We start from the raw sequence: 11252 nt of genomic DNA, 5'->3' as shown, positions 1-11252 counted from the left end.
GTCTGGAAATCTCAGCCTGGGCTGGAGGCGCCGCTGTCCTCCCCCCCCCCTCTCTCTCTCGCCCTCGTCCAGGCATGTCCCAGGTCCCCCACAGAAGTCCCCGGGGGCGAGGGCGCTGGCCGCGGGCGTCCGCGCACAGACGTGGTCGAAATCCCGAGCCGGGGGAGCGTCTCGGGGACCCCCCACTTCGAACGGTCCCACGGAAGCTGGGATACAAGAGTCCTCCTCCCTCCCCAGTCCGCTCCCCCCACCCCGAAATGTTGAAGGCAAACGTCTGCAGGCCAGACCCCTGTAGCAAAGGGCAGCCACGACTCATCTCCCGCCTCGGAGGAGAGCTCTGGGGGACGGCTTTCCAGCCCGGGAGGGGAGCAGCGTCGTTCTCCAGGGAAGCTGGGCCGGGGAGACGCTCTGTGGAAGGGACAACCTGCTCTTCCTCCCCCCTCTTCCCCCCCAACGTCTCAGCTGTCCAAAGGGCTGGTCACCGCGCCCCTTCGGCGTCTCCTGCCTCCAGATCCACGGGCCTTGGCTGCGAGCCAGCGCGGGGGCCGCCCCCTCCCCCGCCGTGGCCCGCGGCGCTGAGAGCGCAGCAGCCGGGGCTGAGCTCAGGGGGCGGCGTCTGGGGCCCGGGACGGGGCCAGGAGGGAGGAGGGGCTCCGCGTGGGTCTATAAAGGGGCGGCCCGGGCAGCCGGATTCTCGCACTCGCCGGCCAGGCAGCCCGGACCCTGGTGCTACTTGGAAAGCCTTGAGAGCATAGCCCGGCGTGTAGTAGGAGGGAGGGCAAAAAAGGAGGCAAAATAATAATAATTAATAATAATAATTTCCCCCCCAAAGTCCCCAAACCCTTCTGACCAGCGAGCAACTCCGTGATCCCCCAGGCGGAGGACGACGAGCGGAGCCCGGCACTTGAAACTTCCAGTCATTGCCCAGTCTCCCCTCTCCATCCCAAAGGCGCTCCCCCGAAACGTCGCCGCCTCGTGTTCGCGCCACAGCCACGGGACAGCGCACCGGGCCCCAGCGCTGCAACTCTGCGCTCCGAGGAAACCTTTCCGGTGGGGACTCTGGAAGCTTCTGGGGTCGCCGGCTCCGCGCGCAATTATTATTACTAGTATTATTATTTGAATAGAACGAATAACCGTCATTGTTCACTTGGAAGATCCAGAACAAGAACAATCAAAAGCTCTTGCCGGTGCAGCCGGCGATCTCTCTGGGGGTCTCGAAGGCGAGCGTGTGGTGACGACGTGGAGACCACCATGCGGGGGCCACCACCTCGGAGCTCTCGGCCTGCATCCTCCATGCCGGCGCTCGCGTGGTTGCTGCTGCTGCTGCTCCCAGCGGCCGTCGGGCTGCTGCGCGTGCCGAGCGCTCACGGGCGCCCCACCGAGGAGGACGAAGAGTTGGTGCTCCCCACGCTGGAGCGCGCCCGGGGCCCGGGAACCACGCGCCTCCTCCTGGATGCCTTCGGGCAGCCACTGCACCTGAAGCTGCATCCAGATCACGCTTTCCTGGCGCCGGGCTTCACACTCCAGACTGTAGGGCGCAGACCTGAACCCGCCGCTGAGACTCAACGTCTGGAACCCGCCGGAGATCTGGCACACTGCTTCTATTCCGGCACGGTGAATGGTGACCCCGACTCAGCCGCCGCCCTTAGCCTCTGTGAAGGGGTTCGAGGCGCTTTTTACTTGCGGGGCGAGGAGTTCTTCATCCAGCCCGCGCCCGCGGCGGCCACGGAGCGCGTCGCGCCCCGCGCGTCCGGGGACGAGTCGCCTGCGCCGCCCCAGTTCCATCTCCTACGCCGGCGGCGGCGGGGCGGCGGCGGTGGCGCCAAATGCGGAGTCGTGGACGAAGATCCCTTGCCTGCCCGGGGCTCCGGACCCGAGGGCCACGAGTCTGAGACTCAGTGGCCCCAGAGAGACGCGGATCCGAAACGAGAGGGACAGCCAACAGGTAGACGCTAACCCGCCCTCCCTCTGCATCCATCCCTCCTCCCTGGCCCTTTGATTTCAGTCCAGATCACACTAGGCCTGAGACCAGACAGAATGGAGACCTGGAGGGAAAGAAAGTAGTTTAGCAGTGAGCCTGTTAGAGATCTCTCGAGTCCCTCTGCCCCCAAGAATAAGTGATCCAGAGAGGACAGATGAATGGTTTTCTGCAGACTGCGCCCAAGCGATGGCACTAGGAACCAGTCTGGAACTCCGATCCGCAATCGTTAGCGGAGTGTGCGAATGTGTAGATTTGTTTTTCTTCTGTCCACTCCCCCTCCCCCCTTCCCGCGTGGGGTTTCACTGGACGGCGGCTTCCCGCTGGGTCACTAGGCTGTTCACGCGCGCCCAAGAGGGCGGGGGTGGAGAGGAAAGAGAAGGAATGGTGATCCCGGGGCTGCTGGACTGAAGACCTTCCGTGCTGTGGCCCCTTCCCCCCATTAAAAGGCCTGGCCGCCCAGGGGCCCCTCGCCCGACCCTGCTTGGGAGGTCTTTTCTCCACGCGCCCCGCCTCCGGCTTTGCGCTCCCCCTCGCGGCCACCATTCCGCTCTGGGGCGGCGCAGTGAGAGCCAGAGCTGACTCTTCCCGCTCCGCCTTTGCCTGAGTCCGTACCACCGGCCTTACAAGCCACATCTTTCTTTTTCTTAAACACAGTGGTGTCACTTTTTTTTTTCTACTTTTTCTTTCTCACACGTCTTGTTTCCGAATTCCCCTCACCCCTCCTTTTTTCCTTGTGCCTTGCTGCCCGGAGCGGATGCTTAGGTCGTCACAACCCAGCGTAGGACTTCTCTGGGGGATGGGTCGCAGTGAGGAGTCAGGCTTTTTCCAAATAATTAGCAGTGGTTCTCGGCAGGAACTGGTTTCCCTGGGGCAGTGGGAGTGGGACAATGGGCTGCTGGGCAGAGTGGGTGGTCCTCCTGCCGGGAACTGGCCAGAGCCGAGAGCCCCAGGGACCCCTGGAATGAGAGCTGAGCCGAGCAGGCTGAGCCGCCTGCAGGCTCCGCCCCTTGGCAGCGGCCAGGCCCAGCCCCAGGCCTTCCACGTGGAGCCCGATGACCTCATTCAGGACTGAAGTCCTGGCTTGAAGAGTGAGAGAGTGACTCTACTTTGGGCGGCTGCCTGAGGCTGCCCTTCCTCCAGCATTTTTTTTTTTTAAACTATGACTGGTGTGCACAATGCCTTGTTCAGATTGCAGGATTTCAAACTGGACAGAAGACATCCTTGCTTACAAATACACATGCACACACACACACAACCTAATCATTCCAGCACATTTTTAAAAATTTAAAACAGGACATACAAAACTTTTAAAATAACAGTATTTTTTAAAGTTAAAGGGCAAACACAGATTTTGTTCTAGTTTGGGCTGCTACATTGGACGGATTAGGCTTCCTTTAAATAGTCATGAAAGCTCACTCTGCTTGGATTGACGGTCCATGCTGAGCAAATGTTCTTTTTCTGTTTTTCTTTATAGGAACTGGAAGCATAAGAAAGAAACGGTTTGTGTCCAGCCATCGCTATGTAGAAACCATGCTTGTGGCAGACCAGTCCATGGCAGAGTTCCATGGCAGCGGGCTGAAGCATTACCTTCTCACCTTGTTCTCGGTGGCAGCGAGGCTATACAAACATCCCAGCATCCGGAATTCCATCAGCCTGGTGGTCGTGAAGATTTTGGTTATTTACGAAGAACAGAAAGGACCCGAAGTGACTTCCAATGCTGCCCTCACCCTGCGAAACTTCTGCAGCTGGCAAAAGCAGCACAATCCACCCAGTGACAGACACGCTGAGCATTATGACACGGCCATTCTTTTCACCAGACAGGTGAGCGCCAGATGATGCTAAGTGACCATGTTATTCTAAAAGTCAGCTGAGCGTTGTCCCCAACAAATGGCCAAAAGACATTTCACCAATGTCTTCTCATTACATTTTTTTTTCCAATTTGGCTAGCATGGCCTATCTTATTTCAGCTGTCATTTTTCATATTTCAAATGGCACAGTTCTGTTTTAAAAGAATTAGGGGAGGAAGGGGAACCATGATTAAAGTCACATATAGCCTTTCCAGTGTAACCATCATGAATGTTCCTGCTGCAAAACAGATGAACACACAAGCCTGCTGATAAGTTCTATGTATAGGTTAATACGGTCATTGATGTGGATTTCCCTTTACTCTTTATAGGATCTCTGTGGGGCCCAGACATGTGACACTCTAGGAATGGCAGATGTTGGAACTGTATGTGATCCCAGCAGAAGCTGCTCTGTCATAGAAGATGATGGTTTGCAAGCTGCCTTTACCACAGCCCATGAATTAGGTGAGTCTTTCGCAGAGTACAAGTTCCACCCACTTCATGAGTTTAAGCTGATAAAATAATATTTAAGCCTTATAGGGAGACTGGACAGGTTATAGTAATATTTTGTGTACCAGTCGTCTTAGAATTTAATAGCAAAATTTGTTTTCATTATTTCACTTTGTTTCCTTTGTTAGGAAAAGTACAAAATCAGTAAGTGCAAAGGACGGTGGGAAACATCCATGTTTCCCATGTATTTTGTGAAAATTAGATCCTGTCTCCATTTGGATGGTCTCCTGAATGCATTTCCTTTTGTAGAAATATCACTGGAAGACAAATTGGTCCTGTCTAGCAGAAAAAAAAAAAGTGCTGCCAATTACCTCTGTGTTAATTGTGAGTTTGGATTGCTTCCTAGGCCACGTGTTTAGCATGCCACATGACGATGCGAAGCAGTGTGCCAGCCTTAATGGAGTGAACCAGAATTCCCACATGATGGCATCAATGCTTTCCAATTTGGACCGCAGCCAGCCGTGGTCTCCCTGCAGTGCAGACATGATCACCTCATTTTTGGACAACGGTCATGGTAAGCTACATGGCCACGCACCTTCAAAGACCTAGTTATAGTTGAAGATCTTTTTTTGGTGGTTTGTTTCAAAATAGTTTTCTTCTATCAAGATTATAAATATTCAGAAACTTAATTCTTAATGGAAGATTATATTGCTATTTAAATGACCCTCAAAATCCACCCATTCCTAGTTGGAACAGAGCAATAACTCATACCGTTATTAATGGAGACATAGTCTATTAAGGGTAATATCTTAATAATCTAAATCTCTCTGGCATTTCCTCCTCCACAACTATGGTTTTCAGATTGCTGTAATTTATCTCGTGGACAAATACGTCATAACACCATGGTCTATACTTTGCACACCGTCAGAATTTTGTATTAATATTGGCTGGTATTTTCTTTTCAGGGGAATGTTTGATGGACAAGCCCCAGAACCCCATCCAGCTTCCATCTGATCTCCCTGGCACCCTCTATGATGCCAACCGCCAGTGCCAGTTTACATTTGGGGAGGACTCCAAACACTGCCCAGATGAAGCCAGTACATGCACCACTTTGTGGTGTACTGGTACCTCTGGTGGATTGCTCGTGTGCCAAACCAAACATTTCCCCTGGGCAGATGGCACCAACTGTGAGGAAGGGAAATGGTGTGTGAATGGCAAGTGTGTGAACAAGACTGACAAGAAGCATTTTGATGTGAGTTTTTCTACTAAAATGCATTTGCATGCCTTTACTATTCAAAATTCAAAGTGATGCTAAAAGATTTTTTTTCTTTTACTGTTCAACACCCCCATGTATGTCTTCTAGCCAGAATTCAAGCTAGCTTAATTTTAGAAGTGTTTCTTTCCTCATATGCTTTTCCCTCGAAAAGATCTCTTTGGGGAATTCTAACACTGATGATTTGTTTCCCCATTTAGACTCCTGTTCATGGAAGCTGGGGACCATGGGGACCTTGGGGAGACTGTTCAAGAACCTGCGGTGGAGGGGTTCAGTATACAATGAGGGAATGTGACAACCCAGTCCCCAAGAATGGAGGGAAGTACTGTGAAGGCAAGAGAGTGCGTTACAAGTCCTGTAACATTGGGGACTGCCCAGACAAAAATGGTGAGTAGCAGCAAATCTCACCTTGGGGAGATGTGGTAAAAGAGATGCATGACACCCCCCCCCCCAGTCCATGGTCGAAGTTGAAAACTGATGTCATGATACTCTTTCCAGGAAAAACCTTCAGAGAAGAACAATGTGAAGCATACAATGAATTTTCAAAAGCCTCTTTTGGAAGTGGGCCGACTGTGGAGTGGATGCCCAAGTATGCTGGCGTCTCTCCGAAGGACAGGTGTAAGCTCATCTGTCAAGCCAAAGGCACTGGATACTTCTTTGTTTTAAAGCCCAAGGTAGGGACTTTCTCGCATTGTCTTGTCTAAGAGCCAAGAACTTGGCTTGTTAGCTTTTGCCACAACTTTTAACTTGCTCTCTCTTTGTTCTCCACTCTGAATTTGGACTTTTATGCCTTTGCAACTGCTTGCATTGAATTTACTGCTGTTTCTGGTTATGAAGGGAGCCCAAATCCAGCACTCAAGATTTTTGCAATCACTTGGCATTACACACACACACAGACACACACACACACAGACACACACATACACACACACACACCTTTTTTGAGAAATACTTTTCTGCACAACAAGGTTTTATACATAACTCATGGTTAGATAAATTATATATTAACACAGCCACCAGTGATTTGGGAAAAACAGTGTAAGCATAGTCCAAAGTACTTGTTACTGGACAACTAGTAATAGCATGCACGAATGTACTTAGGAAAATCATAGTTTCAGCATGTGCATTAGACAAAGAGAAGCATTATTTCCTTTGCTGTTTTTCTAGGGTGATAAATTTTGCTTTAAGGTAGACAAGGAAATTAAATTAAATTGAGATTGTGAAGTGTTATTGCACTGTAGGGTATTAAACCACTCCCATGTTGCAGATTCAACATTCAACAAATGATATACGGAATCTTTTTGTTTTTATTTTATTTTAGTGTCCTTCATGGGGCTAAAACTCAGGGCCTGGGCACTGTCCCTGAGCTTTGTCATTCAAGGCTTGTGCTTTCACACTTTTGAACTACAGCTCCATTTCTGGTCTTCTGGTGATTCATTGGAGATGTCTCACAGACTTTCCTACCCAGGCTGGCTTCAAAGTGTGATCCTAAGAGCTCAGCATCCTGAGTAGCTAGGACTACAGGCCTGAGCCCAGTTTATAGAGCACCTTTACTATAGATTCTGAGGGTATAGAAATAATCAAGTTGGCAATCCATTCTTTTATTGATCTTATCTCTTAGGAAGATAGGAAAAATAAACAAATACAACAATAAATAATGTAATAAACAAATGGAATTTTTCAAGCAGTTATACCCTCCCATGAACAAAGTTGTACATACTATATGCAGAGAAAATCACTTCCATTAGCATAGTGAGAGAAAACATGGATAGTCAAGGAGACATCCTAGCTTTCCTTCCAATTAACATCCAGAGGCCTGTTCTCTTGCAGGTTGTGGATGGAACACCCTGTAGTCCAGACTCTACTTCCGTCTGTGTGCAAGGCCAGTGTGTGAAGGCTGGTTGTGATCGGATCATAGACTCCAAAAAGAAATTTGATAAATGTGGTATTTGTGGAGGCAATGGATCTACCTGCAAGAAAATATCTGGTTCAATTACTAGTGCAAAGTACGTTGGTTTTTTTTTTAATCATGTAATTTGGAGACCTTATAATTTAGATGTATCACTTTAGAAGGCTGGGGACACATTACACTAAACATAATTAGTTAAACCTCTCTTTTATTTCCCCCTCCCCAGACCTGGGTATCATGACATTGTCACAATTCCAGCTGGAGCCACAAACATTGAAGTCAAACAGCGGGCCCAAAGGGGATCCAGAAACAACGGCAGCTTTCTTGCCATCAAAGCGGCTGATGGCACATACATCTTGAATGGTGACTTCACTCTGTCCACCTTAGAGCAAGACATTACTTACAAAGGCATTGTCCTAAGGTACAGTGGTTCTTCTTCAGCCTTGGAAAGAATTCGCAGCTTTAGCCCACTCAAAGAGCCCTTAATCATCCAAGTTCTTACTGTGGGCAATGCCCTCCGACCCAAAATCAAATACACCTACTTTGTGAAGAAGAAGAAGGAATCGTTCAATGCCATCCCCACCTTTTCAGAATGGGTCATTGAAGAGTGGGGTGAATGCTCTAAGTCCTGTGGGTTGGGTTGGCAGAGAAGACTAGTAGAATGCAGAGACATCAATGGGGAGCCTGCTTCCGAGTGTGCAAAGGAAGTGAAGCCAGACAGTACCCGACCTTGTGCAGAGCTGCCTTGTCCCCACTGGCAGGTGGGCGAATGGTCACCATGTTCTAAGACTTGTGGGAAGGGTTACAAAAAGAGAACCCTGAAGTGTCTGTCCCACGACGGGGGCGTGCTATCCCAGGAGAGCTGTGATCCCTTAAAGAAACCAAAGCATTACATCGACTTCTGTACAATGGCAGAATGCAGTTAGGCAGTGTCAGTCCTGAGGGAGAGGCAGGGAGCAAGGGCTGATGCACAGAAATCCAGAATGCTGGAAGGATCTCATTTATCTTGCCTGTAACCAGGGAGGTATGTCTGCTTGGTGGGAGTATGGAGGAGATAGGAGCTGGAGGAGAAGAAAGTCCAGCCAGTTGCCAATTTGATAGGATAGTTAACCAGCATCATCAGCCTCTAAGCAACAGTGCAACAGGAGAAAGGCTCCCAGATCATGAATGTTTTTGTTTGTTTGTTTTTGTTGTTGTTGTTGTTACACCCATTACAAAAACTAGCTGTTAACAATGAGTCTGGCATATTGCAAGCCCTGTTCTCTGGTACCGATTGAATGCTCTGGGAAAACAAAAGCAGACGAAAGAGAAATTTTCCCTTAAGACATGGCTTACTATCCCTCCCAAACAATATGAGGAGGACAGTTCCAATAGAGACGTGGAGCTGCCTGCCTATGGCTGTTAGGTTCACAGCATGTTTGTACTCTTCTCTGTCAAGCATGAGAGCTCTGATGGTTGAAAGGCGAACTCCCGCTCTGGGAAAAAGCTCCTGATTCTTACCTTCCTGTCACCATCTGTCTTTGTCTGTGTAATTCATTTTGAGAAAGGAGCAAATTACATATTGGTGGATGTGCATCTAGGCTGCCAAAGCACCCATAAGCCAGCAGCAGGCAAAGTGCTGGGAAAACTAAAAGAGATACAGTAATCATGTACCTCCAACCGGAATATTCTCCTTATGTAAGCCTACTTGGGAAATGCAGATATGACAATAAATAATAATTTTCATTCCAAGAAAGTCAGTGGGATCACACTGAAAAGATGCAATGCCAGAATAAGAATGGGGTATAGAGAACAGGGTCCCATAGGTCTGGGGACATCGAGATCACTCGTGCAGCGGGGAGACTGCTGAGGGAGAGCACGCCCTTCCTTGGCAGCTGGTCCAGCAGTCGTATCCTGGTGAATGTCTGTTCACCTCTTCTACTGAGAGAGACTATGACTTTGTCCATGTGTACATAGTAAAAAAATACGTTGCTGTAAATTGTATGTACTTTGTAAGTATTGGTTTGCGTGTTCCTTCTGGGAAGGACTATAAATTGTCATAAATGCGGATAATAACATATTTATTTTTATACATTTATTTCTAATGATAAAAACGTTTAAGTTAATGTCACTTTTGTAAAAGTGCATATAAAAATAGAGTATTTATGCAATATATGTTACTAGGAATAATAAAAGAACACTTTTGAATGTCTGCGTCTGTCTCCTGAAGTGAGAAATTAACTTCTTGGGGAAGGAAATCTGAGCTATAAAACGTTGAATCAGGAAGACTAGTCTTTTTTGGACTGTTTGGAAATAAGATTTAGTTCTAATGAAATATGTTACCTATAGTTTTGATTTGTGGAAGTGCTCATAGAAAATGAATTAGTGGTATTTTTAGTGATAAGATTGTTACTAATGTATCTAATAATATACACCAGTGGTTGGCAAATGTCTTTGTAAAGATCCAGATAGTAAAATATTTATGGCTTAATGGGACATATTATCTTTGTCACAACTTCCTAACAGTGCATAAGCAGCCATAAGTACTATGTAAATGGATGGGCATGACCATGTTCTAATAAAACTTTATTTACAAAAGCAAGTGGTGGGCCATATTTGTTCTGTGGGCTGTTTGCCAATCCCTGATGTATATCATCAATTAAATGGAAGGAAAGGCTGGCTCTGATGCAGTTTTCTTCATCAGTCCTATTCCATATGTGAAATGATGTGAAAAGTATTTAACTTATTGGATAGAAAATGAAGTCATAAATCTCATTTGGGATGCACAGTGAGCCAACTTTCCAAATATTTCAATTTCTCGTTGAGAATATCTGAGGTGTTAGAGAGGAAAACAGGCTTCTCTGGGCAAGATGTCATGAGTCACATTTTAGAAGTCATTGAGGTCCTATTTGGTATTCAATAGATGATCCAGACAGCTTCCAAAGTCACTACATTGCTTTCAGGAAATAGTCTGTTTACTAGAAGACAGATTATGTGGTTAACCACTGACATTTCCAACTTCATACTACTCCATTTTTTCCATCCATAGCAAAGTTTTTCACAGTATAACATACTAACTTCAGGTGATACCTTTTCCTTTGCCTGCATCTATGCAGTTGAGCCTCTCAGAAATCAGATGTATTGACCCAAAGAGTGTAGAGAAAGAGAGCCATGCTAATCTTTCAACCTTTTAACACCTACTGGACTACTGGCCTAAAAGGCAGAAATTAAACCTCCTCATATTGTGGAAATTAACCAATGTCCCATTAAACACAGAATTTGGGCATGAATTTCAGCAAGCTTGCCCTGTGAACCAGCAATCTGTTGTCGTGGATTAGCCTGTTTGAATACAGTACAAATCTCACAGACGATGGCACTGAGGGCCCACAATGAAGCATTGGTCCTCATGTACTACACATGTTCTGTAAGGATAAAAAGGGTTCATATGTCTTGAATGATGTTATTTGGAAATGTGTTCTTATCACCACAAGATTTCAAGCTTTACCATTGTGTGTGTGTGTGTTTTTAAGAAGCTTAGGCTTATTTGATGTTGTAAGTAAGGGGTCCCAAAATTCAGGACACAAAGAAATAGAACTAGCCAAAAGATCTTCCCTTTGTTCTCGGTCCAAGGTTATGCCAAAGAACTGTCACATTGCTATTCAGCCCTCTTCTGGTGAGAGCTTTATTTCTTAGGCTGAGCAGTTTAAGATTATATTGACAACAGTGAGCGTCTAGTTTAACATACACCCAGCTTCTGTGAGCTTCAATAAGCAGGTGAGTTTCTGTAGTCTCAGGAAGGATTGATGAGTTGGGCCG

General features: G+C 47.4%; 1 protein-coding gene across 1 annotated transcript; it reads left to right on the top strand.

Moving 5' to 3' along the window:
- Positions 1–712: 712 nt before the first annotated feature.
- Adamts1 (ADAM metallopeptidase with thrombospondin type 1 motif 1) lies at positions 713–10034 on the top strand. The gene is made up of 9 exons (XM_090348349.1): positions 713–1945; positions 3456–3802; positions 4158–4290; positions 4682–4849; positions 5241–5527; positions 5749–5935; positions 6047–6222; positions 7379–7554; positions 7684–10034. The coding sequence occupies exons 1-9, from the start codon at positions 1252–1254 to the stop codon at positions 8381–8383; spliced, it is 2868 nt and encodes a 955-aa protein (XP_090204475.1). The 5' UTR covers positions 713–1251; the 3' UTR covers positions 8384–10034.
- The last annotated feature ends 1218 nt before the right edge of the window (positions 10035–11252 follow it).

The sequence above is a fragment of the Megascapheus bottae genome, chromosome 1, assembly GCF_031878675.1.
Source record: "Megascapheus bottae isolate mThoBot1 chromosome 1, mThoBot2.hap1, whole genome shotgun sequence".
NCBI lineage: Eukaryota > Metazoa > Chordata > Mammalia > Rodentia > Geomyidae > Megascapheus > Megascapheus bottae.
Note: the sequence above shows the minus strand (reverse complement) of the source record. Positions and strands in the feature narration are given on the sequence as shown.